This window comes from Giraffa tippelskirchi, chromosome 2 (assembly GCF_054371585.1).
Source record: "Giraffa tippelskirchi isolate mGirTip1 chromosome 2, T2T-mGirTip1v1.2.pri, whole genome shotgun sequence".
NCBI classification, from domain to species: Eukaryota; Metazoa; Chordata; class Mammalia; order Artiodactyla; family Giraffidae; genus Giraffa; species Giraffa tippelskirchi.
This window is the reverse complement of record NC_137276.1, coordinates 177,239,249-177,266,636: the sequence shown is the minus strand read 5'-3', so window position 1 is coordinate 177,266,636 and position 27,388 is coordinate 177,239,249. Positions and strand designations below refer to the sequence as shown.

General features: G+C 38.9%; 1 protein-coding gene across 5 annotated transcripts in view; it reads left to right on the top strand.

The window, feature by feature from the left end:
- The window catches only part of CD200 (CD200 molecule), a 33,505-nt gene extending 7,070 nt beyond the window's left edge, over positions 1–26,435 (top strand). For 4 of the 5 annotated variants that reach the window (XM_081542420.1, XM_081542391.1, XM_081542400.1 and 1 more), the window contains 4 exons: positions 1,385–1,705; positions 4,035–4,307; positions 6,865–6,972; positions 11,805–12,901. In XM_081542420.1, the coding sequence (XP_081398546.1) occupies positions 1,385–1,705; positions 4,035–4,307; positions 6,865–6,972; positions 11,805–11,812 (710 nt within the window). In that variant the 3' untranslated portion in view covers positions 11,813–12,901. Of the gene's footprint in view, positions 1–1,384; positions 1,706–4,034; positions 4,308–6,864; positions 6,973–11,804; positions 12,902–23,829 lie in introns of those variants that run through there. The other variant, XR_014068978.1, reaches the window with a different exon arrangement.
- Positions 26,436–27,388: the final 953 nt, after the last annotated feature.

Here is a 27,388-nt window from a genome sequence, read left to right as displayed (position 1 = left end):
ACATGCTCATATGCACATATTACAAGTACATGTATAAATATTTGTTTTAAAAGTCTTCTATATCCTTGTATTTGATTTTATTTCTTATTTTTTAATAGATGGAAGTGAAAATTCTAAGAGAACAATGAAAAATTCTCCCATTATGATTATGGATTTATACATTTTCCTTTGTAGTTCTATCAGCTTTTTATATATTTCAGAGTTATGTGGTTAGGTACATGAAGGTTCATGAGGGATATATCTTATTTCAGATTCCTCCTTTTATCATTTTGAAAAATAAAGTTTTGTTTCTTATAGTGTTTTTGTCTTCCATTTCCCCTTCTCTTTCCTTTTAAAAATCTTACTTGGACTAATATTAAAATATCAGTCTTTTAATATTTCTTTAATCTTTTCTGTATTTTTAACCCTTCCAATCCTGGAAGAATTCTATGATCTGGTCTTCCTACTTAACTAATTTAGTCTTCAGTGATACTCATTCTGCTAAGGCAGCCAGATTGTGAACAGAGTTTATATTTCTCATTTTATACATCTCTAGTTTCTACTATTAACAGTGCTGGTTCCTTTTCACACTTAAGATATCACATTTGTTCATGTAAAAATGTTTATTATTTGTAGAGTTTATTATTCCTCTATCATTGTGTTAGCTTACTCAAGTGTTTGTCTATTTGTTATTGTATTGAGATTTCCCGTTGAGTCATCTATCATATCAATATGAGTAGCTAACATTGGAGGGGGAGGAAATTATTGCCATACCTTATATTCTGTACTACATTCAGTAAAAATGGGGGACTGTGTAGACTGTAATTTGGTTGTCAAAGCTCTCTGGTACTATCAGCCTCCTGAAGCATTGTCCTATACATCTCTCTGTCCATGTTCCTGTATTTACCACTGCTTCCTGACGGCAGACGTCACTACTGCTGCCCCTTCCTTTTCAGGTGTGTGTGGAGTGTATAGGGCTGCTGTCACTTCTTCACTTAAACTAATCACTGCGTGTTGTCCATTGGCCCTTTCTGATTCCTAGCTGTTACTGTTCCAGGCATAAACTCACCTGGTGATACTTCTATCCTATCTGGCAGTTTTCATCTTCAACTTCACTTCACCTAATTTCCAGCCTACAGGGATTCTTCATGTAAATTCTGGTCACTGGGAGTTTGCTTTCTTATTTTTCTACTCTGCTACTCTTAAAGACTGAATAAACATATTTGAGCTTATATTTCTCTAGCAACATCAGGAAGGTAGGTAAATGTTGTTTTCTTTTTTTTGTATTTTTCTTTCTTTCTAAATTTGACTTTGAACATGCATTGTTTTTTTTATCAAAAATGTATATTTATGTATGTATTAAAATATAAAATATAAATGTTCTTTTATGATTCCATGATAAAAGTGGTGACCCAGGATGTAAGAGGGCTGCTGAACACACCTGCTTCTTTAAGATGTTCTCTGCAAAATCCCCAGGAAGTTTTGATTGTGACATGGCAAAAAATCAAGGCTGTAAGCCCAGAAAACATGATCACCTACAGCGAGAACCATGGGGTTGTAGTCCAGCCTGCCTACAAGGACAAGATAAATATCACCCAGCTGGGACTCATGAACTCAACCATTACCTTCTGGAATACCACCTTGGAGGATGAGGCGTGTTACAAGTGCCTCTTTAATACCTTTGGTTCTGGAAAGATCTCAGGAATAGCCTGCCTCACTCTCTTTGGTGAGAGTCTCTGAGAATACATTGTCTCTAGCTTGAAATGTTATTTTGAAGACTGTTTGAAATGTAGTGATGGTAGTATCTAGTCTTTCAGGATCCTAGCCCCAGAAAGGTTCATTGGAGGACACTTGGCCTTTCATGTCTACTGCGTAACTGTGGTTACGGTTATTTGGAGAGTTGATAGAACTATGTTGAATCTTTGTTATCTTTGCCCTGAAGAATACTGTTGTCAACAAGAGTAAACTAAAGACCATAGTGAGGATAAATTCTCCCTAAGCAGTGCTATGGTTCAGACCTGGCATTGCCATTAGGAGTCATGTGACCCTAGAAGAGTCCTGTCCATGGTGTACCAGAGTTTATTTGTCTGCACCATAAGTGTTAATAGATCATCTCTAAGGTCCCTAAGAGCTTTTCGTATTTTTGAACCTAAGGACAAAGCCAGGTTGGGCTAAGCTGGAGCCAGTTATGGGGGTCCCTCTCATTTTGCTTCAGCGGAGCTTTCTCAAAATTGATAAGCAGCCATGCAGCAGAGGTTCTTCATACCCAATGCCTGCTAGGGATTTAACTGAAAAATAAGCACTCTTCTAAAATCTAAGAGGCTTAGTTTGACAAGATTCCTTTCCTGTTAACTGATGCTTAACTGGGATCAAGAACTGAGAATTAGGAATAAGGGGTAGCTTTGGAGGATGCACACTTGGTGGTGGTTTTAGAAGGGAAAAACCAAACTTAGGGCTGTTAGGAACGTTAAAATGAGAGTGTGGACACACCAAGAATATTGGACAGGGGATAAGGAGAGGCTCAGTAAATAAGAATGCAAGGGAGGTAGGACGACACCAGATAACACATTTCTTTCACTTATTTTGTCCATGAGTCATCTCTGCAGGATCTTGCATTAGGCTTTTCTTCTTGATTTCTATTTCTTTTCATTCCTTTGTCTCCTTCTGTTTCCCTGTTTTTCTGTGTCTCTCCCCTCCTCCAATCCTTCCTCTCTCTTCTTTTTTTTTTCCCTCCTTTGCTCTTTTTCCTTCCCTCCCTCCCTAATTTCCTTTTTCACCCTTCCTTATTTCCTTCTTTCCACCGTTTTCTTCCTTTTCCTTCTTGTGTCATATTTTTCTCATTTCCGTTGTTTCCTTTCTCTTTTTTGTTCATCTTTCTCTCTTGCTCCCTTTCTTTACTCATTAATCTTTGAATAATTTGTATGCCTGAAACACAGACTCCTCTGTGTCTTCTAGCTGGTAATTCTGTAGTTCTTTTCCACAATGACACTTTCCAGCCATAAGGCATAGCTTTCATCCAAGTGATTCTTTGATATACCAGAGAACCCTGCTGGCCAGGCTGGCCATTTCAGCCATACTGATCCTCCTTTACTTTTATTTCGCTTCCCCCTGGGCTCACTGATGTTAGTAATCTGGGCACTCTGGGCAGAGCCACAGTCCTCCTATAGGCTCATTTCCTCCAGCCTACTTGCACCCACCCACCTCTTGAACTTCTAAACACAGACAAGCTTTTATTTAGCGTTGCCCTTTAATTATCTTGTGGGCTCCAAAGCCAACCATAGAAAGACATTTGCACTTGCTCAGCAGAGATAAACTGTATATTCCAAGGAAAATGAACTCATTAGTCAAGGGAATTTTGAAAGGGAACAGGGTACTGCTGACCTAAAAATGTCCTTTTTGCATAAGCTATTTATTTTCTGTTAACTCCATAAGGTGATCTCCAAGGTCCTTACAACTGTCATTCTGTGATTTTTCTGACTACTGACTGTGAATTCCTAATCTGCATTTGGTATAGGTATTTCGAACAGGGACTTTCTAAGTCTGCTTCATGCCTCTTATTCACTGGCCCAGTTCCAAACAGGGAAAGGCTTTTTCTAAGTAGCAGCCCCTCTATAGGCTCTCTGTTCTGAAACTGCTCTGGTTTTCTGAGGCGTGCAGACCACCTGTGTGAAGGTGCTGATTGATAGTCGTTGTCCAACTACTTGAGAGGGATACCCAGAAGAAGGCAGAGATACTGCATCGCCCATGAAAGAGAAAACATTAATTATTCTCTGCACTGTTTGAGAGGAAAGGTACCCTCTGTCCATCTAGCTAATTCTCTTAGAGACAAACTCCATAGAGGATCATTCTTGTCACAGGGTTGTATAGGCCACCCTCCACCCTGCTGTTCAGAGAATTAGACAGGAAGAGAAGGCCCCAGTTTGGATTGGATGTGCCACCTTATCTCTCTAGCTCCCACTGTCTTTCTGTAAAGATCTTTCTCTCATCTCTCTGAGGAGAATGTGGGACTCACACCAGATTTTATAACTGATGGCAGATCATTTTTTTTGTCCCAGTACAGCCCACAGTATTCCTTCACTATAAATTATCTGAAGATCACCTAAATATCACTTGCTCTGCCAATGCTCGCCCAGCCCCTATGATCTCCTGGAAAGTCTCTGAGTCAGGGATTGAGAACAGTACCGAGATCGTCTCACATCCCAATGGAACAACATCTGTCACCAGCATCCTCCAGATCAAAGACCCCAAGAGACAGGTGGGGAAGGATGTGATCTGCCAGGTACTACACCTGGGGACTGTGACTGACTACAGGGAAACTGTGAACAAAGGTAAGAGAGGTTTTCTATGGTCACATTTGTGGACACATACCTGCAAGGTGGTGAATGCTCTGCAGAGCCTCTTGGCCTCTTAGCAAAGAAGCTGATAAGGCAGAGAATGGGATAAGTAGGGAAAGAAAAACAGAGTTGAGGAAGCCAGTATAGCCTATTTTATTGCTTTGGCAATTGTGGTATATTGCTCACACACTGAATGTTTTTACTGAGATCCATTCCATTGATTTATTCTTCTGTGCTCCTGAGTATTTGTTATGCCAGAAATGTGACAGCAAGGACTCAGTCCCCAAACAAAGGGAGCTTCTAGTCCAGGAAGGAATGCATAAAGAGCTGGGTAGTTGTAAAAATGCAGGTTAAATGCTTCAATAAGAAAGCTATGGTAGGAGTTTGGGGGTTTTGGCCAGGAGCCACCCGTTCTCCTTGCTTGACCCTGCAACAAACCATTCTCTGATAAAAGGAAAAAAAAGAAAAGAAAACTGTGGTATAACATGGAAAGATTGAGAATGCAGAGAAGGAGCATCAGCTCAGTCTGGAGGGATTACAATGTTTTCCTGGAAGAAGTCACATCTGGGATGAAACCTTTGCATAATCTACACTATGGGAAAAGGGCAATAGATCCTTTAGGAAAGAGGCCAATCTGAGTTTTCCCAACCTCATTTTAAAATAAATTGCCTCCTGCTCAGGACCTCTTTTGCTGTCTTGTGTTTCCATCTAAACTGCTATCTCTGGGTCTCACTGATACAAGAGGTAAAGGCAATGGGGGAGAGAATAAGGAAAGCAGTGGTCTTAGAGACAAGACACTTTAGTGACAACAGCCATAGTTTCCTTTCTCTGCATAATTTTGAAGCACTAACTCTAGATGAGGCACTCAGTTAACAAGCCTCCTATAAAAAGATATTGCTGCTTTTTTCAGGGTACATTGTGAACCCCAAAAGGTTTATGCCTCATTGTCATGTGCTCAGTTGCTCAGTCATGTCCGACTCTTTGTGACCCCAGGGACTGTAGCCCACCAAGGTGCTCTGTCCATGGAATTTTCCAGGCAAGAATATTGGCGCAGGTTGTCATTTCCTACTACAGGGGATCTTCCAACCCAGGGATCAAACCCATGTCTCTTGCATTGGCAGGAGGATTCTTTACCACTGCGCCACCTGGGAAGCCCAGATAGTCTCTAATGAACATGTCCTGTAGTCATTTCTGGGGTCCTTGAAAAAGCAAACTAATCAAAAAGTAAACATTTAAGTAAATTTGGTCAAGATGTTTGTGGTGTTAGTTTTGGACATTTATGACAAGATCCTCAGATTTCGCCAAGGTGAAGGGTAAATTTCCCTGAAAAGCAAGAATCTGAAAAGGAACATGTCTTCTTTTCCAAGAGTGCCAAAATTGACTTATTATCATTTATAACATTCATGTATCATTTGTATAATATTTGTTCATTCTGCAAGCATTTACTAAAAATCTTTGACACTTAAACCATTATGTCAAGATCTGTTGAAGACAAATCTGAACTCTTAACTAGTGTCTCACTAGTGAAACCAATCTGAAGGTGCTCAGTTAAATTATGATGTGACAAATCCCATTATAAAAGTATGGAGAAGATGCTGGAGACACCCAAATCAGATAGTGCTTTTTCTGACTTTATATTACACAGTGACACTTAAGAACTGATATTTAGGCTAAGTTGCATTTACTGACTACTAGAAGTTTAATAACAAAGACATTGATTAGAAGGAACACAATTAAAACATGAAGATGAGTTATTCTTGGAGGTTGGAATCATGAGATTCATTATTTTTCCTTTATATTTTTCTATATTTCCCCAAAATTCCTCAATAAACATATTACTTTAATGGACAGTATGGCAAAGATTATGTGCTTTGAAGGCAAACAGATCTCTTACCAAGCCTTGTTCTACCAGTTACTACACTGGTTTGGGGCTTACCCAACTTCTCTGAGCCTCAATTGTTTGTTTTTTTAATCTGTTCGATGATAGTAATAATAATACCTAACTCCTGAGCTATTTTCAGAGAAGGCAATGGCAACCTACTCCAGTACTCCTGCCTGGAAAATCCCATGGACGGAGGAGCCTGGTAGGCTGCAGTCCATGGGTTCGCTAGGAGTTGGACACGACTGAGTGACTTCACTTTCACTTTTCACTTTCATGCATTGGAGAAGGAAATGGCAACCCACTCCAGTATTCTTACCTGGAGAATCCCAGGGACGGGGGACCCTGGGGGGCTGCCGTCTATGGGGTCGCACAGAGTCAGACACGACTGAAGCGATTTAGCAGCAGCAGCAGCTTGAGCTATTTTGAGGATTAAAGGAGGTAACACATTCAAAGCTCTTACTACATAGTAACCACATAAAACATGTTAATTATTATATAAATGCTATTATAATACGAGCTCATAAATGTAGACCTTTATATACTGAAGAATAATTTTCATCAAAAGCACAACTCTAGTAAAAACTCATTACAACTATCTCTTTATTACTTTTTGCCTCTACAGCTTCCACTTATCACTAGTTTTTCCTTTTCTCCCATCAATATCCACAGGCTTTTGGTTTTCAGTTCCACTGCTGTTAAGCATCGTCTCCTTGGTAATTCTTCTGGTCTTAATCTCAATTCTACTTTACTGGAAACGTCATCGGAACCAAGATCGAGGTGAGTCCCATGGGAAGTAAAAAAAAGGAAAAAATTATTGTTTAATGACAATCCAGGGTTCAAATGAAGATATAAATAAGGGATGAGTGCTTAGTCATGTCTGACTCTTTGTGACTCCGTGCATTGTAGCCCACCAGGCTCCTTTGTTCGTGGGATTCTCCAGGCAAGAATACTAGAGTGGGTTGCCATTTCCTTCTCCAGGGCATCTTCCTGACCCAGAGATTGAACCTGGGTCTCCTGCATTGCAAGCAGATTCTTTACCATCTGAGCCACCAGGGAAGTCCTAAATAAGGGTGATAACCATGAAATTAAAAGACACTTGTTCCTTGGAAGGAAAACTATGATGAACCTAGACAGCGTATTAAAAAGCAGAGACATCACTTTGCCGACAAAGGTCTGTATAGTCAAAGTTATGGTTTTTCTAGTAGTCATGTATGGACGTGAGATTTGGACGATAAAGAAGGCTGAGCACCAAAGAATTGATGCTTTCGAATTGTGGTGCTGGAGAAAACACTTGAGAGTCCCTTGGATTGCAAGGAGATCAAACCAGGCAATCCTAAAGAAAATCAACCCTGAATATTCATTGGAAGGACTGATACTGAAGCTGAAGATCCAATACTTTGGCCATCTGATGTGAAGAGTCAGCTCATTGGAAAAGAACTTGCTGCTGGGAAAGATTGAGGGCGAGCGACGGGGACAACAGAGGATGAGATGGTTGGTTGGCATCACTGACTCAATGGATATGAGTTTGAGCAAACTCCAGGAGACAGTGAAGGATAAGGAAGCCTGGCATGCTGCAGTCCAGGGGGGTCACAAAGAGTCAGACATGCTGCTAAGTCACTTCAGTCGTATCCGACTCTGTGCGACCCCATGGACTGTAGCCTACCAGGCTCCTCCATCCATGGGATTTTCCAGGCAAGAGTACTGGAGTGGGGTGCCATTGCCTTCTCCGAGTCAGACATGACTTAGCAACTGAACAACAGGTCAGCTATCCTACTGAAGAGACTGTGAACTTGTCCATTCACCAACTGAGTAGTGCTTTCTATGTAATATGCTCACTACGGCTCAGACACTCTAGGCGATACACAGGGGATAATAACTGCATTATGTCGTCCTGCTTTTATACACTGTTAATTTCTTTCCATCTCCTACAACATCTATCACAGTGTCTTATGTATACTCACTAAATGTTCATTAAAAGAATGAATGGAAGGGTAGATTTTCAAAGGGATTTTTTTTAATTCTACTTTTTAAACTGCAAGTTCAGTACCTGATAGATGCTGAATCTAAACATTGTGAAAGAATATAAAACAAGAGACACTATCAAACAAGAGGAGTCAGCCATAGGGGAAGAATTAAATTTCTTTGGTTTCTGAAGACACTGCATAATTTATTAAAGCTAATGAAAAGGTGCAGTTTATGTTGCACATAGTGGGAATTTTCTAGGATGAAGTGGTGCTGTGGGAGTTTTCTCCAGCTCACATGACTGACAGGGGAGGAAAAATGTTCACTTTGGGTGTTATTTTACATTTCTATTAAAAGTATCACTCACGTGCTACCTTTTTTCCTCTGTGTCTCATAGACTGATATCTTTCGTGTTCTAAGCTTTTTGAACATTTAATTTTGCATAAGCCTTATATAAATACTAGACGAATTCTTGTGATTTTGTAAGAAAAACAACAAATCACCAGCATCAATGACCTTTTGCAGATGTAGATAAAAGGATTTGTTCTGTAGGGGAGCTGCTGCTAAGTCGCTTCAGTCGTGTGCGACTCCATAGACAGAAGCCCACCAGGCTCCCCCGTCCCTGGGATTCTCCAGGCAAGAATACTGGAGTGGGTTGCCATGTCCTTCTCCAATGCATGAAAGTGAAAAGTAAAAGTGAAGTCGCTCAGTCGTGTCTGACTCCTAGCGACCCCATGGACTGCAGCCTACCAGGCTCCTCCGTCCATAGGAGATTGCAAATCAGATAATCTTATTGCACATAAATTTAAGCCCATAGAGCTCCTTGTGCTCAGTCACTCAGCTCTGTCTGACTCTGCAACCCCGTGGACTGTAGCCTACCAGGCCCCTCTGTCCATGGGATTATCCTGGCAAGAAGAGTGGAGTAGATTACGATTTCTTTTCCCTGGGGATCTTCCCAACCCAGAGATCAGGGATCGAATCCAGTCTCCTGAGGCTTCTGCATAAAAAGTTTGTCTCCAGCATAGCTGACACTTGAGACAAACTCTCAAGGCTGAGAAAATATTGGTTTGTTAAGACCAATCCTTAAGTAATCCAAAAATTTGGAAGAAAAGGAAGAAAATCATCAAATATAGTGACTTTTAAAAATTTCTTTAAGTAAAAAATTTTGATTGTCAATTTGTGATGAAGGTGAATAGTCCTACCACATTTGCTTGTCATCTTTAATGTTTATTTTATATTGGACTATAGTTGATTTACAATGTTGTGTTAGTCTCAGGTGTACAGCAAAGATTTTTATTGTTATGCATATATCTATTCTTTTTCAAATTCTTTTCCCATTTAGGTTATTACAAAATATTTTTCTTTACTCTTACTTTGTGTTTTTTTCTCCTCTCTTTTTCTTTCTATTATCTTCTGAAACATAAAACTTTTGGATGGACAGGAAAACATGATCAGTCAAAATGACCCCAAGATTCTGAAAAAATGGTCATGTGAACCTGAAATGACCTGAAAAAATGGTCATGTGAACAGAAATGAAAGTGGAGAGGGGGAACTGAGAGTGAGTGTGTGTGTGTGTGTGTGTGTGTGAGATCAGTTTGTGGGGAAAGAAAAAATAGAGGTGAATTAGTTTTTGAGCTTATTGAATATGAGTAGACAAAGAATCATCTCCATGGAGCTGCCAGTAGTAAGACAAATCTGGTAAGAAAAGTCTGTTAAGTTCAAATCTTTGTTAGATAAATGACCAAAAGTATTTATTGTAGATTAAAATCGTTGATTTATTGCTCACAAAAACAGAAGCAAATTTATGGATTGTAGACAGAGGGGTAATCTCTAATGACAAATGTTGGTGTAATGCCAGACAGTGTTATGTCAGTTTTTTTCAACAGCAAAGGTGTTCTCTGAGGAAGGTGTGATGGGTTAGAGGAAGTTTCTCTTGGCATCATTCCTAGTGAGATCATCACAGTTACTTCTCATGGGACTACACCAACATGATAATAGATTAACAGGTTTTCAAAGAACGTTTATTTTTTCTTTTATGAATCAGTACTCTATTGCTAAATAGAAAGTGAAAAGAAATTAAAATTTCCTAGGGAAATTTCTTGGTAGTTTTTTTTCTATTAAAACCCAGTTGATGTCATAAATTTGCCCCTTACACATACTATAAAAACATTAAATTTGAGGTTAAGAATCATCTTTTATTTCTCATTAGCCAACCACCAATGATTACAAGCTTCTCAGAAACAACTTCACTTTGGGGCATATTATCATAGATAATCACCTAATTTTTAGAAAGTTTTATTCTGAGTAGCAGTCTTCTATTGTTTGGGTCACGGTTGAGTTGGAAACCAATAGAAGACTTAGACCCTCATGTGAAATGCATATTCCAAACTTCATTTTTCTTCAAAATATCTAACTATGTCAGGTAAAAGTGATTTACTTAAACTCATATTATCTATATAATTACCTTGATTTTTCCCACTTTGCTTCACAATAACCTAACCTTATAAATGGGTTCTCTGCAATGATGATAATGGCAATGTTAGGGAAACACTGTATCCTGGGTAGAATCAAGTCATTTTCTCCTATTTTAAGCTTAGGACTCTGTCAAATAACAGCGGTACTCAGTAAATAATTGGTGATGCTGAAATTGGAGATTAATTGGAAGAATATTATAAAAAATATATGTTTCCAAAAAAAATAAAAATCTTTGCTTTACTAATAATTGTACTTAAGCTTCCCAGATGAAGGCTGGCTGAGTGGTAACTCTAAGTCCATCCCAGTGTAATCATAGTTTCAAGCAGAAGAAGGGATGCTTTAAATGAGAAAAGTGTGAAGCAGTTATTATTGAGCAACCTAGGTTAGAACTGCTGGGAGAAATCTTGCATCCCAAGGCTATCTGTCTATAAAATTTTACCCTTGAATTGGTACCAATGCCACCCATCATATCAAAATGTCATAACAAAATCCAGTCATAAAGTAGGTGGTTAACAGACCTGCAAGTCTGGGCATTCTTGCCTGAGCTGTTCTATGTCTTTCACCGTGGACCAAATCACTGGTATTAGAAATGTTGACATAGTTAAAACATGCAAAACTTCAGGTTCTGGTAAACAATTACTTACGATTACACAGAGAGTAAGATTTGGAGCCAAGATAAAATCCCAGATCTTTTACTTCACTGTTTACCTGCTTTACAGGGAGGCCCACATTCTCCCAGTTTAAGGGCTAGAAAGCTAATCGTCTTGTAAGGGCCTCCATCTGTCTAGTTTGTGACCACTCCCAACTTGATGTCCCATAAGTGAGTATCCACAGCAAACAAAGCTCAAGGTCTTATCAATAAAATACATGTGGATCATTTGGAATTCTTGAGCCTGTTCTTTTACTTGTAGTCTTACATGTATTATTAAGCAAGTACAATCTTGCTTAAGAATAGTAAGCTATTATTTCCTAGAACTACTCATATCATTTTAAAGAGAGTCACAATGACTCACAGCACACTGGGTCAGCTCTATCTACTTCCTTCTCTTTGCTGATGAAATATGCACTGGAGAATTCTGTTTATTGATCCTTCTATTATTATCTTCCGAAAATCTATTAGAATAGAAATTACAGATGTTCAAAGTTCGTATCTTGATCTTTCTTTTACCCAGAGTCCTAGAGGAGTCACACAGAACCCTGAAAGTTATTTCCTGGTCTACTTGAATCTGACTCAGGAGCCAAGCAGAAGAGGGTCATTCTCCAAGGCACCTAAAAGAGCAAAAAATGGGAGTCAAATGCCTAAGAATTTCAAGACTTTCCACTGCCATGTAGGCCACCCAGTGCTTCTGTGAGTTCCCAGAGGAAGTCATTTTACCTCTCAGGTCTGTTGTAGGACTTGGTTTTGTAAAACAATACAGTGTTGTGCTGTTGAAAGGATACTGGACTTGGAGCCAGGAGCCACCGCTCGGAGGTTGACTTTGACTCCAACTGGTGGCAACTCTGTGTTAATCATATCTCAATGAACTTTCACGTTTGCATCCAGAAAGTTAAGAAGTTGGACTAAATAATTTGCCATTCTGCTCTAAAAACAGATGTAATTCCAGGAGAAAAAAAAAAAAAGGATAAATGAAGAGAAAAGAAATTAAAGAGAGAAGAATACAGGAAGGTAGGGACCAAAGAACTTTTCTGAGACTGCCTTTTGCCTTTCTGTGGATATGCCATCTCTTCTTCCCTTCTTTGGTCCATAATTCTATTTCCTCATCACTGGGTATCTTGTCCACTGCCTGCTTACTATTTTTGCTATTAACTGGTCTTTCTAGAACTCTCAGTTTCACTGCTCTTCTACATGTACTTCTGTGGTGTTTACCACAATGGAAGCGGAACTGAATTTATTGTGAAGTAACATTGGCAACCTGAACTTTGCTTATCTGTTTTTATAGCAGACTAAATATTGTTAGTCTTAGACAGCAGCTTGCATTTTTTAAAAAGCATGCATTTCTCATCCATTTGTCTCATAATATGACCCAGCCCTATTTTAATCATTCTAAATTCAACCTAGTGTAATGAAATATATTATGAAAAGAGGTGTTTAGAAAGTTTTCTGAATAGCAGTCAGTTAATTCAAATGCTTTGCCTCCCCCAGCTTTTTTTCTTATAAGGTAACTTGTCACAATAGCAGAGGAAGCATGTATGGCTGTACAAATTCCTTTGTCGTAAACATATTGTTCTAACTAGTGGAACAGTTTTGAACTCTTAAATCATCATTGGACCAAGCTGGTGATTTTTTCAGTATCTTTTGCTTTCTTGTCTGTATCCAGTGACCTAGGAACTAAAACTTAAGTTGTCTTTACTGTTGTATTGAATATTTATATATTTAGTAAGCTTTTCATATGTTATTTAATTATGTATTATTTCTTATATTTGTATTAATATACTAAATAATTAAAAGTGTCTACTCTAACTATTTGGTTCATGATATTCTCTTGGGGAATGTGGAAAATGTGGACATTAATGATAATACTTACATTTTCCCTCTGTGTATGAAGCCCTCCCCTCTCTCTCTTAGTCTTCTAAAAGATGCTGTTGACATTTCTGATTTCTCACATCACAAGTCAGATGTCCTTTTCTGACCAGTGAGAGCTCCTTCATGTTGGTGATATGACCCGGTCAGTTTTGGAGCACTTCCTTATATATGCTGTTTTGATTTTGCTTTTAGATACTAACCTTTTCAAATGAATTAGCTCACACAGCTTTAAATTTAGTGGGACTTAATATCCTGCTTCAGATTTTTCTATATTTCTGGCATCTCAGTTGCCAGATCAGATCGTGTAACTTAAAGCAGTAGCTCCAAACATTTAAAGGTCTCAGGGACCCTTTACACATATAAAAGCATCATTGAGGACCCCAAAGAGCTTTCTGATATAGCAAATTATGTCTGTTGATATTTACCACATTTGATATTAAAACCAATACATTTTGAAAACAAAAACCTACAAGCATACATTTCATTGGGTCATCAGAGGGATAGTAACATCATACACAGGTAACTTCTGGTAAGCTCCACAACACATTTGTAAGAGAATCGAGAATAAGGAATTGGTGTGATTATGACAGTAGTTTTGACTTTGTGGAGCCCCTGAAATGGTCTCAAGGGCAATTTTAAGGACTGCTCACTTCAAGGATAGGCAAAGAAAGAGACCATCTTATGAGATTTCATGAGTGCCCAAAGGCACTCCTTTATGAAATAGCTATCTTCACAGTGCCTAAGCATTCCACCATAAGTTTATTTAGGCCATTACCTTTCTGGGAATTCCACTGCAGAGAAGCCTTGGTCTAACCCTTCTCCCTAATAATTAAACTGATGTATTAAATGGCTAATCAGTTACCTGGGAGGATTTTGAGAGACTTGGACTTAGAGTTGGTAGACTTTGATGGGAAAGACTTGGACGGGTCATAGAGAGTGAAGAGAGGCGGTGGAAGGCATAGCTCAGAGTGCCCAATTCTGAGAAGGCAGATCCAAGTGGAGAACCAGTGTTTCCCTGTGAGTGCTGTCCTCTTGCTCCTGGGAGGGGCTCACCAGTTCCCCCTTAACTCACCCTGACCCTTTCAATTAGGAGAGATTTTTCTGAATTTGTGAATTAGAAAAAGACAGTTTGGGCTTTGTATATTTAATGAAGGTTGGGAAAGTTGTAAACATTTGAGTTACTTAGAATAACTCAATCACAAAATTTTCTTGGCAGTAAAAATTTATAAACTTTCCAGGGTGATGGTAAGTGAGCTCAGAGATAAGGGAAAGCAAAAGAAGTTTTCTGTGCTTAAATAGAACTAAAACTGAAGATGAGAATATGGGGGGAGGGGTTGGAACTTTTTAACAACCAACTAGGTAACATTTCATACATACAAGTTCAAAGAATATAAAAAATACAAAATCCACAAGATGGCCAGGGACTATGAGGCTTTGGTTAAAAGAGTTTTCTTGGACAACTTTCTTCTATGGTTATTTAGCTCATCGAGAAAGAGATTTAACTTTCTAAAAATAAAGCTTCCTAAAGTAATTCCTGACAACTGTAATTTTTTTTTCCATTTGCTCTCAAAATGCTCCAGATTTGACTTCAGTCTCCCCACCACAGTTACTTAGGCTGATGAACTTGGACAAGGTCACACAGAGCTGTGATTCAGTTGTAAGCAAGCCAGCTCTTGCACAGACATCATACATATTTGAACCTTGTGAGGTGGGGAAGGTTTTCAAGCCCACTTGTATAAATGTGAGAAATGAGGCCCTAAGTTTTTCAGTGACTTTCTTTGGGTAACACTGAAAACCTGTTATTGTTGTTCAGTCACTAAACCACGTCCAAATCTTTGTGACCCTATGGACATAAGATGGGACTAAAACTCCAACTCAGAATCCCAGACTTCCTGCCCAGTGTCCTCTCTGTTCCCTCCACTTATACTTTCATTCATCTGATATCCTGTTTGTCAGTATATTCCTATTTGCTCTATCAATATACTTAGAATCTAACTCTTAACTCTAATCTTACCACCTGGCCCAAAGTGTCATTCCCATTCTCATAGACTATTGACATATTAATAGCTTTTTTTCCCTTTTTAAAATTTATTTTAAATTAAAAATTTTTTTTAATTTATTTCAACTGGAGGATAACCGCTTTGTCGTGTTGGTTTCTGTTGTACCACAATGTGACTCAGCCATAAGTATACGTGTATTTCCTCCCTCTTGAGCCTCCCTCCCAACCCTTCTCCCCCAACATCCCACCACTCTCAGTTATCCCAGAGCACTGAACTGGTTCCCTGTGCTGTACAACAGCTTCCCACAAGCTAGCTATTTTACACATGGTAGTGTATATATTGACATAGCTTTCTAGTTAATCTACCTGCTTCTGCTTTCTTCCCCTTTTAGACTATTCTCACATCTGTCTTAAAATATAGGTCAAGACAGATCTTGTCATTCTTCTGCACAAAATCTCCAAGTACTTCCCATCTTATTTAGAGAAGAAGCCAAAGTCTTTACATGGGCTTTATGGCCCTTCATGACTGGGTTCCCTGATACTCTAAAATCACCTTCTACTGCTCTTCCTCCTGTCTATACTCTGCCAGCCGCACCACCCTTTTCTTGCTATTCCACCAATATTCAGACAGATTTCCACCACAAAACCTTGGCACTTAAGTCTTCTCTCTGCCTAGAATGTTCTTCCTGAAGGTGGCCACATAAGCCTTTTCCCCAACAAACCCTTTCTCTCTCCCTCTTCTGCTTCATTTTTCTCCCTTGCATCCATCACTATCTAGCATGCTATCTGCTTTACTCATTTATTTTGTTTATTATCTGTCACCTTCCAATAGATTGTAAGCTTCATGAGGGCAGAGGTTTTGATCTGTTGGCTTGCTTTTCCCTAGCACTTAGTATAAGCAGTCAAGGAATATTTCTTGAGCAAATCAATTTTGTGACAATACATTAGGGGAGGGAGGGAGGAGTAGTTTAAACAGCTTTGCACTGGAGTATCCCTCCTGCCCTATGAGAGAATATGGTTGAACTAGAGAATAGAAGAGGACTTGTAGAAATTGATGGTCATGAAGGATAGAGACATGTATAATGGATTTAGAACCAAAAGAATGGTGTTTAAATTTCATCCCTGATATTCAGTAATGTGTGATCTTTGACCAGTCATTTAATATCTCTGAATTTACATGTCCTCAATTATAAATTGGGAGTGCACCAAGTTTGTCTTACTGAGTATCTGTAAAGGCTCATGTGAGAAGGAGTATAGCTCTCAATATGTGCAAGCTTACTGCTGAAGCATGTCTGCTCTGTGTCTTCAAAACCCACACTGAAACACCCCAGGTCTCAGGTCCTCAGTTGCTCCTAGTTCCTTCTCACAGTCAGCTCCACCCTTGTCTGGAAGTGGATGTGGGGTTGAGGTGGAAATAGGCATGCTGGAAGTAGAAGCTGGCTGAGCAGAGAGAAAACCTACTGGGCTTTGTTTCAAAAGAAGCTGGGACCCTAATACATCATCCAGGATGACATGGCCTTTCTTTGTGCTGAGGATAAGACCAAAAGAATAAAACACACCAAGAGTCAGTGTCTTAGCATTTTGACTTGTTGCATTTCAGACAAAGTGAATCTGGTCAGTCAAAAGGTGGTTTTCTGTAAGCCAGGGAGAAAGCCCTCCCAGCCTTTGACCATGTTGGCACAAAACAAAACCCAAAAGAATAAAAACCCACAAAAGTTAAAGTCTTTTCTACTGGGCATCAGCTTTCTGAATACAGTTTTTCTCCAGAGTATTAACAGCCATCATCTGCCATCAGAGATGGCAGAGAGCCCTCCAACACTTAAAAAGGATGTAAAAATTGATACTTCTGAAAGCTCTCCATAGAATTACGTTGATTTACCAGATTTGATAATATGCTATGATGGAAAGACCTTTCCAGAATTTGAAAGGTTCCAGAGAATTCAACAGATATTTAGATGCTTTTCACCTAAATCATATGAGCCTAAAGAGGGAAGTGCTCAAATCAAAGAGTTGGAACTCAAAAATGAGTTGTGTTTTCCTGAAAGTAGCTTTCGCTTTGTAATTCAAGGGCAAAAGTCACTGAAACCTAGCTGCCCTGATGATGCACTTCAGATACCACGTGATTCTGGATCTGCGGTTGCTATTTAGCTTTACATGTAATAATTCCCTGAACTTGTATTCACCTTGGTTTCCCTTCTTATTGTAATATTGTAAATATTGACAATATTGTAAATATCAATGGCTTTAATTAAGTGCTTTTAAGTAGTATATTGATTAATAAACCATGTAGTTTCTAGTTAAGAAACATCAGGAAGCACTAAAATTTCAGAAATAGTGACCAGTTGTGTGGAAACACATTGGTATTTTTAGGGGTGGGTACCATTGGTCCAGGCCAGTGTTCATGAAATACAGAATACAGCTCAAAGATGGCTTAGAATTTTATCTCCCTTTTCCCTTGTCCTAGTGAGTTGCCGAGAGACGAAGCTAGTTTTGCAGCTGCCCGAGCTTGGTTGGAACCACTTGGGAGAAGGAGATGGTTTTCTCTACTTTGTCTTAGAGCTAACTTTAATCGACATATCCCTTGGAAAGAGAGAATGTTTTCCTCAAGGGAACTCCAGGCCTACCAAGTTGTATTTGATTTGACAGGCTCCTACCCTCAAAGCGTCATGAGTAGCGACCATCTTGTGTAAACAAAGGTCAGCAACATTCCCGAGACCTCAAGAACTGACTGACACACCCTGGGTAAGCTGACATTTCCTGATGCGTGCCAAAAGGCATTGAAAGAAACTGTGTGACAATCATAGAAAGTCAGAATGAAAAGAGCTTTTAGAGATAAGGAAACAGGCCTCAGAATGCCACATGATTCACTAAAATCACAAAGTTTCACTCCTTTACCCAGACACCTGAAAGAACCAGGAGCTGGAACTCCTTACGTAATTATGGACAAAAGACTCTTACACAGTCTGAACCAATCTGCTTAGCCAAGAAAAACCATTTCCTAAGTTTAAAGATATTTGCTGGCTCGCAGAGCTTACTGGAAACCCAAACTTTCCTGCACCGCCTCCATCTGCGTGAGATTCAAAGCTATTCCCATCACTGGTGTTTGATGTTCCTCCAGCTTCTTTGGCAGTGAACAGGTAAACATCTGGTTTGATAGATAATATGTAGTTTTGACCTGATGCTTAAATTCTGGAAAATTTTTTCCCCTGACTAGAAGAGTTTTGATTATTTTCAGCTAAGCTAATTTTGGAGGTGAATGTTGATAAGAGAGAGAGAGACAGACAAAGAGACAGGGAGGGCAAGCACGCAAATTCTTGGCTAAGGAGGAGAATTTTTGAGATATATCAGGTTTAAAATAAAAATTAAAAAGGCCCCAAGAATCACATGTAAAATTAACACTCATAAAGTCAGACTTGAATGAATTTCCAGTCATCAATTTTCAAAAGCAAAACATGGTAAGAGAGAACATTACAAAAATGGTAAAAAGATGAAGAGAAAGAAAACAAGTGATTTCACAAGTTTGGTATTTGTGCTTAACTTGGTTTCTTGAACAAAGAGATGGAATAAAGGTGATGATGTCATTAGATGAGGTTGTGATAATTGGCTTTGTACCGATAAAGTATGTATAGTTTTCTAACCACAGAGCTGTTAGAAACGCTGCATTTATCTTTGCTATTTGATCCATATTCTGCTAGCTATATTTATGGTGATCAGAACAGCAGCATGTATCTTTCAGTGGGTAGCATTTACTAAGCTGTTTCAACCACCCAGCTGTCCTGGGTCCTCAGAGATAGTTGCCGAGGCAGGCATGGGAAAAATTCTTTTCCTGGAGAAATTTAAAACTTAAGGACAGACAAAATAAACCTTCCTGCATGTATTTAAAATGACTTATGAAAATTCATGATGTCATGAATTGGAAATAAAATTTATAAATGTACTTATTATAATTCAATTTTATATTTTGATTCCACATCATTACATATGGAATGATATCTTGGATATGGAAGATAGGGAATAAGATTGGCCATATGTAGAAACTGTTGAAATTGAGATTATTTATACTCTTCTCTCTACTTTTGTATATGTTTGAAAAACTCATAAGTCAAATTTTAAAAAGACCTGGATTCCAACTTTGCTACTAATGGGCTACTTGAGCGAAGACTTTCCTCTGAACAAGAATAATATCATCACCTGTATTTTCAGCTTATTCATCTCTGCTGAATTTTCATCTGTTTTTCAAATAAAATCTTCCTCAATCAATAATACTGAAGTACTCTAGATCTTTATCAATGGAAATATAATCTCAAGTGCTCTGCTTTTAATCTTCCAATGACTGGAGCCTCCTTCAATGACTATAGAGTTCCAGCTCTTAAAGTGGCTACAGGCTAAAGGCCACCCATCTAGACCAGGTACTTCATCATCTCTGGAATTATACTACACATGATATTTTTGCAAAATTTTAAACACATACTTATCTTCCCCAGATACTCCAAACTGTTATAGCCAGCTCTGGACACATTTTCAGACTCCATACCAATGAACCAGACCCACTTTTCTCACTTACTCTTGGGCTCTCTTCACAGTGATCTTTAGGAGTGATTGTCTAAGGACTACATAATCTTAGTCCATTACAGAACCATGTACGCCTTCTGTTCTTTTTGATCAATGCTGCAGGAAGCATCTGTGGGCATTGTCAATGTATTTGCTGAGAAATGATGCTGAGTTAAAAGTACATTATACTGATTAGTACTCCAAGTAAAAACAATACTAGGAAAACTGATTTTCCCAAAGGAAATGACACACTCCCTCCTTTCTGATTTTCCTATATATGTGCCCTCTTTCCTTGACTATCAAGAAGTTCAATTAAGAACTTCTTTCTGATTATAAAAATAATAAAAAACATATTCATTATAGAAAAATTGTGAAGTACAGAAGAGTAAAAACAGGGGAAGGAGAGACATAAAAAATAATTAACCCATTATTCCGCCATCCAGAAGAGCCAGAGCCACTGCTAATATTCCTTTAAGAGCCAACTATGACACTCAATTGATGGAATTTGAACTTATCATCATGGTTGATATGAATACTTACCTTTCACTTGGTTGATTTTCCCAATTTACTTTTTAAGTATATATATTTTGAAACCGCTTCAAGTCACTTTGGGGAAGAGAAGGAACAAATAAAAATCAATATTTGGTAGGAGGGGGGTCCAGGAAGGGGAACACATGTAAACCCATGGCTGATTCATGTCAATGTATGGCAAAAACTACTACAATATTGTAAAGTAATTAGCCCCCAACTAAAATAAATAAATTTATTTTTTTAAAAAATCAATATTTAAACTAATGTTGTGGTAGTATCTTGCCAAGACTAGGTCTCCTGACATAATACCTACCCAACTGTGGGATTATAGTATTAAATCAGAAGAATCACTGGTTGCACATTAAAAACTTCAAAGTACTAAAAAAGAAGAATAATAATAATTAACATTGAGTAGTGTGATATTTTGCCAGGCATAGTGCTGATTGATGTTCATACATTATGTCATTTAATATTCACAATAACCTTATGAAAGGGTATCATTATTCTATTTGACAACAACCACCACAAGAACAACAATAACAACTACAACAAAAATCCTGGAGGTTTGGGAAGACTAGGTAATTTTTCCAATTAGAAACTGGCAAAACTAGACATGACTATATGGGAAAAAAAACATGATGTGATATAAATTTTTGATGTAATGGAGAAGGAAATGGCAACCCACTCCAGTACTCTTGCCTGGAAAGTCCCATGCACGGAAAAGCCTGGTAGGCTACGGTCCATGGGGTGGCAAAGAGTTGGACATGACTGAGCAACTTCACTTCACTTCACTTTGATCAAAACTTGGAGAAATTCTCCAAGAATTACTACTTAAATCCAGCCTTTGGTGTTCTGCAAGAGTCCACTTCACTCTTCTGTAAGATAATGAGGTTCACATCATAGTCCCTAGAACCTAAGAATGTGATATTATTTGGAAAATAAGTCTGTACCAGTGTGATTTCAGATAAGGACCTTGAGAGGAGATCATCCTGGATTATCTCAGCATGCCCTAAATCTAATGAAAAGTACCTTTACAAGACATATGTATAGAAGGGAAGAGAAGGCAGTGTGACCATGGAAGCAGAGACCAGAGTAATGTGACAATAAGCCCAGGAATGCCTGGAACCACCAAAAGCTAGAATAGGTAAATAACATATAGCCCACAAACACTTTGGAGGGAGTGTAGCCCTGTGGGCAAACTTGCTTTTGGACTTTTAGCCTCCAGAACTGCAAGAGAATCAATTTATGTTGTTTTAAGCTACAGAATTTATGGTAATTTGTGATGATAGCAGCTCTGGGAAAAGAATACAAAAATCCCAAGAGGAGAACTAGAACCAACTTGGAGAAACTAAAAGAATGAACTTCATAAGTGTTGGAATTGCTCAAGAGTGTCAAGGCCAGGGTTTCAAAATTCTTAGCCTCTGGCAATTTGAACAATGGTTCAGCAGGTGAAGGGTCAGGAGGAAGAGAGTCCACTGAATGGAACTGGGAGTCAGGTTTACATATTTCTGACTCCAGGTTTCTGGAATCACTTCTGAGGGATAACCAGCTTTTATTAAGACCATTGTCCATTGTCTCTGTTTGGGTTAAAAATAATATAGTTGAGTCCAAACAGGAAGATTAGTTTCTAGGGCCAGAGGAAATCAATGTTGATCATGCTTGGAAAGTAGATTGGGAATATCTGGCAGATGTCATAACTATGCAATCATCTCCCTAAAGCTCATTCATCTGATGCTTTCTACACTTGTAGAGGAAGACTTTCTTACAGGCAAATATGCCTTCTTTATTTTCTGATGACCTCTTATTCTGGGCCGCTAACCTACCTGAGGACATAAAACTCACATAATTGCAATTAGCCTTGTTGTTTAGCCACTAAGTCAGGTCCAACTCTTTTGCAACTGCATGGACTGTATAGCCCTGCCAGTCTCCTCTGTCCATGGAATACTAGACAAGAATACTAGAATACTAGAAGTGGCAAGAATGCTAGAGTGGGTTACCGTTTCCTTCTCCAGAGGAACTTCCTGACCCAGAGATCAAACCCATACCTCTTGCATTGGCAAGTGGTTTCTTAACCATTGAGCCCCCTGGAAAGCCCCACATTTAGCCTTAAAGTCAACTAAAAAATTTTCCTTATTTTTGAGATAGTAAAGAATTAACATTAACATTTTGAGCCCACGTAGATTACTGGTTAGATGACTTTTTGGAAGCCTCATAGTGAAGAGGAAAAGTTAAAATTTTACATAACCTCCTGCTCCTTCTGCTTCTGTAACTCAGCTTGCTCCTTGCAAAGTCTGGATCATGTAGGTCTCAGAAAGTGGGGACTCACAATACTAGGAACTGGAGTTTATCTCACTCACCTTTGTCCTGCTCTTTGCAATCGTCCAGCCCCTGCAAACCCGCAAACCCACTTAATCATGCCTGTTTGTGTATAAAAACTCTGTAACCCCTTTGTTCAGGGCTCAGAGCTCAGAGTGTTAACTCTTCTGGGCCCACTGGCGTAATAAACCTGAGTCTCCAACTCTCCGAGTGTGGTGCTTGGTTTCCCAATTACTGGTTTCTGCAACAGTAGAAGTTTTAACCTGGGCTTCATGGGTAGATGGTGAGATAACTCCACCATCCTCTAAAATTGTTAGCAAATTTTTCCTTTCTGGAAGGACTCTGGTGACCCTCATATCATCAAGTTTAATGAGTATCTTTTACCTCTTCTCACAGTATCTCACATTAGATTCTCTTTTCTTTAAAATTTCTCTTCTATTATCATCTATAATGCTATGTGCTCTTGATATTTTCTCTCATCTTTCCAGCGCATCCTTCTGTACCTAACCTTTAAATTCTGGTTCTGTGAATTCCCTTTCCTGACCATGCCTCCTACCAATCACCAACTCCTGAAAGCCTTCAACTCTGTTCCCTGGATCATACGACCAATAACCACCAAACTCCCCTACATCCTCAACCTTTTTTTCGAAAGGTTTCTTTTTATCCCCTGCACTTATTGAACCTGGTATCCTTTTGAGAACAGCATTTCCTGGAAGCCCTCTGCCTTGGTTTTGCTTTCCTTGTATCCCTGGACTGGGCTGTGATGTGGGGAGGTATCGTTTTTGCTCCTTGTTGCCACTTCCAACTCGCTATCCTTTTTGGCTCCATTAAAAACCCCTTCATTAAGTCTCAAATCATCAGATAGTTTACGAACCTCTCCTCTTTTTATATAATCATTACCTTTATCAAGTAACTACCCCTCATTCCTTAAAGATTTTAGTTTCAGCCGTTGGTCTCCAAAACTACTTTTGTCATAATTATTGATTATATCAATATGTGTATAGATGATTCTTTCATTCCCTGGCCCCTTCCCCTCTACTAACCTAGTTCTCATTCCTACTTAAGGCACGCACTCCTATGATCACATCCTAATCTCTGTTATCACAAAACTGCTACCCTTCATGACTTCCTTTTCCCACTTCACACTTGCCACTGCCATAAGACAGCCTCCCATTGTTCCTGTTTTTTCTTTTTCCTCTCAAGTAGTCCAACATTAATTATCTTTTATCTGCGGTTTTCAACTGAGGCAATTTGACCTCTACCTTCCAATCCCCAGGAGACATTGGAAAGGTCTGGAAACATTTATGGCTCTCACAGCTAGGAGAGTGTTACCAGCATCTAGCAGGTAGAAGTCTTCTGCTAAACATCATATAATGCACAAGACAGCCCTCCACAGCAAAGAATTATCCAGTTCAACTGTCAACAGTGCCAGGATTGACAGACTCTGCTTCACATGACCAGTATCTACAAGCCATTGGTTCTACCGTGGTGTTATATAAAGACCTGTGTCCTCCAAAAAAAAATTTGTATGTTAAAGTCCCAACCCCTGGTCCTTCAGAAAGTGAATTTATTTTTACATAGGGTCATTGAAGATACAACTAGTTAAGAGAGCGTCATGCTGAAGTAGGGTGTACCTCTAATTTAATATGACTAGTGTCCTTAGAATACCGTGTGAAGAGACAGAGACACAAGGAGAACCTCATGTGAAGACGAAGGATTAGAGTGATCCATCTGCAAGTCATGGAATGCCAAAGATTGCTAGCAAACCACCAGAAGCTAGATGAGAAGAGGCAGCAAAGATTCTTCCTTACAGGTGTCAGAGAAAGTATGGCCTTGCTGACCGAAATTTGGACTGCTAACTTCAGAACTTGAGAGAATAAGCAATTCACTTTGTGGTACTGTGTTACAGTAGTTATAGGAAGCCAATATGCATAGTTTCATTGAATTTTACTACATTTATGTCCTCATTTCTTGCCTTGCCCAACTTAAATAATAGTGGTTACTAAAGCAATAAAATATACAATATTGCACAACTGTATTTATTCCCATCAGGAAGCAGAGAGATTGAAATTTGGATATGTGTTACAGTGTTCATTTATTTAAATCACATGATAAAATGTTGTAAGTAAACATGATAAAATCTAGGTAAGGGTGATACTGAAAAGAGGACCAGAACTTACAAAATACATGAAATTTATGCAGTGGATTCTCCACTGACATAGCAGAAGCCATGAAAAGAGACTTACCCTGTATACCTGAATTGAATCTTTTTGGTATGTGTTTGTATTGGTTTATATCTTCCAGGGTTTAATTCCTTGACCAATGACCAATAACCCCCAACCCATAGTGGTGGTGGTTTAGTCACTAAGTCGTGTCTTACTCTTGCGACCCCATGGACTGTAGCCTGCCAGGCTCCTCTGTCCATGGGGATTCTCTAGGCAAGAATACTGGAGTGGGCTGCCATTTCCTTCTCCAGGGCATCTTCCCAACCCAGGAATCAAACCTTGGTCTCCAGCATTGCAGGCAGATTCTTTATCAACTGAGCTATAGTATAAAATGTCTGATCAAGGACTCTGAGTAAATAATTTCAGCTACTATGATGGGCCTCGAATCATGATTCTGTTCTACTTAAATAAATGATTTGCAAACCTAGGACTGTACCAAGAAATAAACACATGGATGCTGAAAAATATGACATTGTTTCTGCAAAATTTTATTTTAATGCAAATATATCAAGTTTAAAAAATCATTTTAGTGCTTTGCATGTACTTATATTAAAGATGTTTATAGGAAACTAACATAGTAGACTATGGTTTTGAACTGTGGTATTGGAGAAGAGAGAAGGGACTCTGTACTCTTGAGAGTCCCTTGGAGTTCAAGGAGATCCAGTCAGTCAATCGTAAAGGAAATCAGTCCTGGATATTCATTGGAAGGACTGATGCTGAAGCTGAAGCTCCAATACTTTGGCTACCTGATGCAAAGAACTGACTCATTAGAAAAGACTCTGATGCTGGGAAAGGTTGAAGGTGGGAGGAGAAGGGGATGACAGAGGATGAGATGGTTGGATGGCATCACTGACTTAATGGACATGAGTTTGAACAAGCTCTGGGAGTTGGTGATGGACAGGGAAGGCTAGCGTGCTGCAGTCCATGGAGTCTCAAAAAGTTGGACACGACTGAGCAACTGAACTGAACATAGTAGACAAATGATTTTTACTGAGACACTTAAGGTATTTTACCCATTTATATTTATAGTCAATTTTCAATACTTGAGATAATCTGATTTACTAAATTAGAAGTTTGCTAAATTAGGCTTTAAGATTTTGAAATGCTTATGAGAATCATATGTAAATATATAGTTGGCCACTGAACAACAAGGAGATTAGGGGAGCTGACCCCCTCCCCCACTTCTCTTTATCCTCAGTTCTGTATCCATGGTTCAACCATCCATGTAGTATTACAGTGTGTATTTACTGAAAAAAATCCACATATAAATGGACTCATGCAGTGCAAACCTGTGTTACTCAAGGATCATCTGCATAAGTTTTTGTTATAATTAGCTTTACTATAGTTGTGTATGTGTTTAGGAAGGTTTTGTTTATGGGGTTTGCATGTCTGCTTTCTTAGCTGCTCACAAGGAAATCCACTATATGAAATGTGAATATAGATGGAAATATTTATAGGAATGTAAGTAACCAGGTCTCTAAAATGTGTTCAAATATAGAGAAACATTCAAATTAATGGCTTTATACATCCATTTGTTGAATTATATGTTTAAATAAAGTAATAAATTTGTATGTTGTGTCTGAAAGATTATGCACTGTTTGTTCATGAAATGTATAAGCTAATCTAACAATAAAGTACATGCTGTGCTTAACTCCAATCTAAAATTCTTAATTTACTAGATTTTTGCAATTGTGTTTAATAGTTTAAGAAGAACAAGGTTTTCAGTTTATAACTGTAGTAGACAGAACATTAGTGATAACACAGGCTACTGTAAGTATTGTCTCCTGCCCACAAAAGCCTCTATGACATTAAAAAAAGAAGCCCACTGATGTCAGTCTGAGATGGATCTAGAAAAAAAAAATATTTTTGATGAAAGTGAGGCTAAGAGAAAGCCAAGACAGAAAGAGATTGAGCTAGAGAGAGAAACAGTGTGCAGAGGACCGTGGAACTTCACTCGAAATGGAGCAGAGAGAATGAATTAGGGATCCCCAGGAAGGCAGATGCCAAAATCCCGTAATTGGAAGAACTATGCAAGAGGCAGCTAAGAAGAAAAAATAAATAAAACCCTCTTCAATATGCTCCCCACTTCCAAAGCACATACACATACTTGCTATGGTAAAAATGAATCTGACTGGCTTCTTCCAGACTCTTTTCCCTGAAGGGGTTTTGGTGGGCAGTGCCTTTTTGGAAAACAAGGGTGTGATTTGTGCTTCTTTCAGCAGAGCCTGGTGCCAGTTCTGTGACTCAGTAAACAGAGGTCAATTGTCCCTCCTTCCCCTTCCCACTCTTTTGAACCTAGTAAACTTTCCTGGCAGGCAGCACTACCAAGCCAGATCTCCTCCCCTTGTAGGCAGAGAATGTCCATCTGCACTGAGGTCAGGGTCAGAGTGTGAATGGGAGGAAGCAGATCAGGAGAAACATGTTCGGATGGAATAAAATGTAAACCAGGCAGACGTCCATCCTGCTGCTGGCCCTCCCTGGAAGCCCCACCTCCTCCTGCCACCCATTCTACAGTGACTTCTCAGTCACCAGGGTTGAACCACATGGAGCTTGGCTGCTCGCAGGCATCTGTTGGTTTACAGATTAGAGTTTTTGTCTGTATTTGCTGTT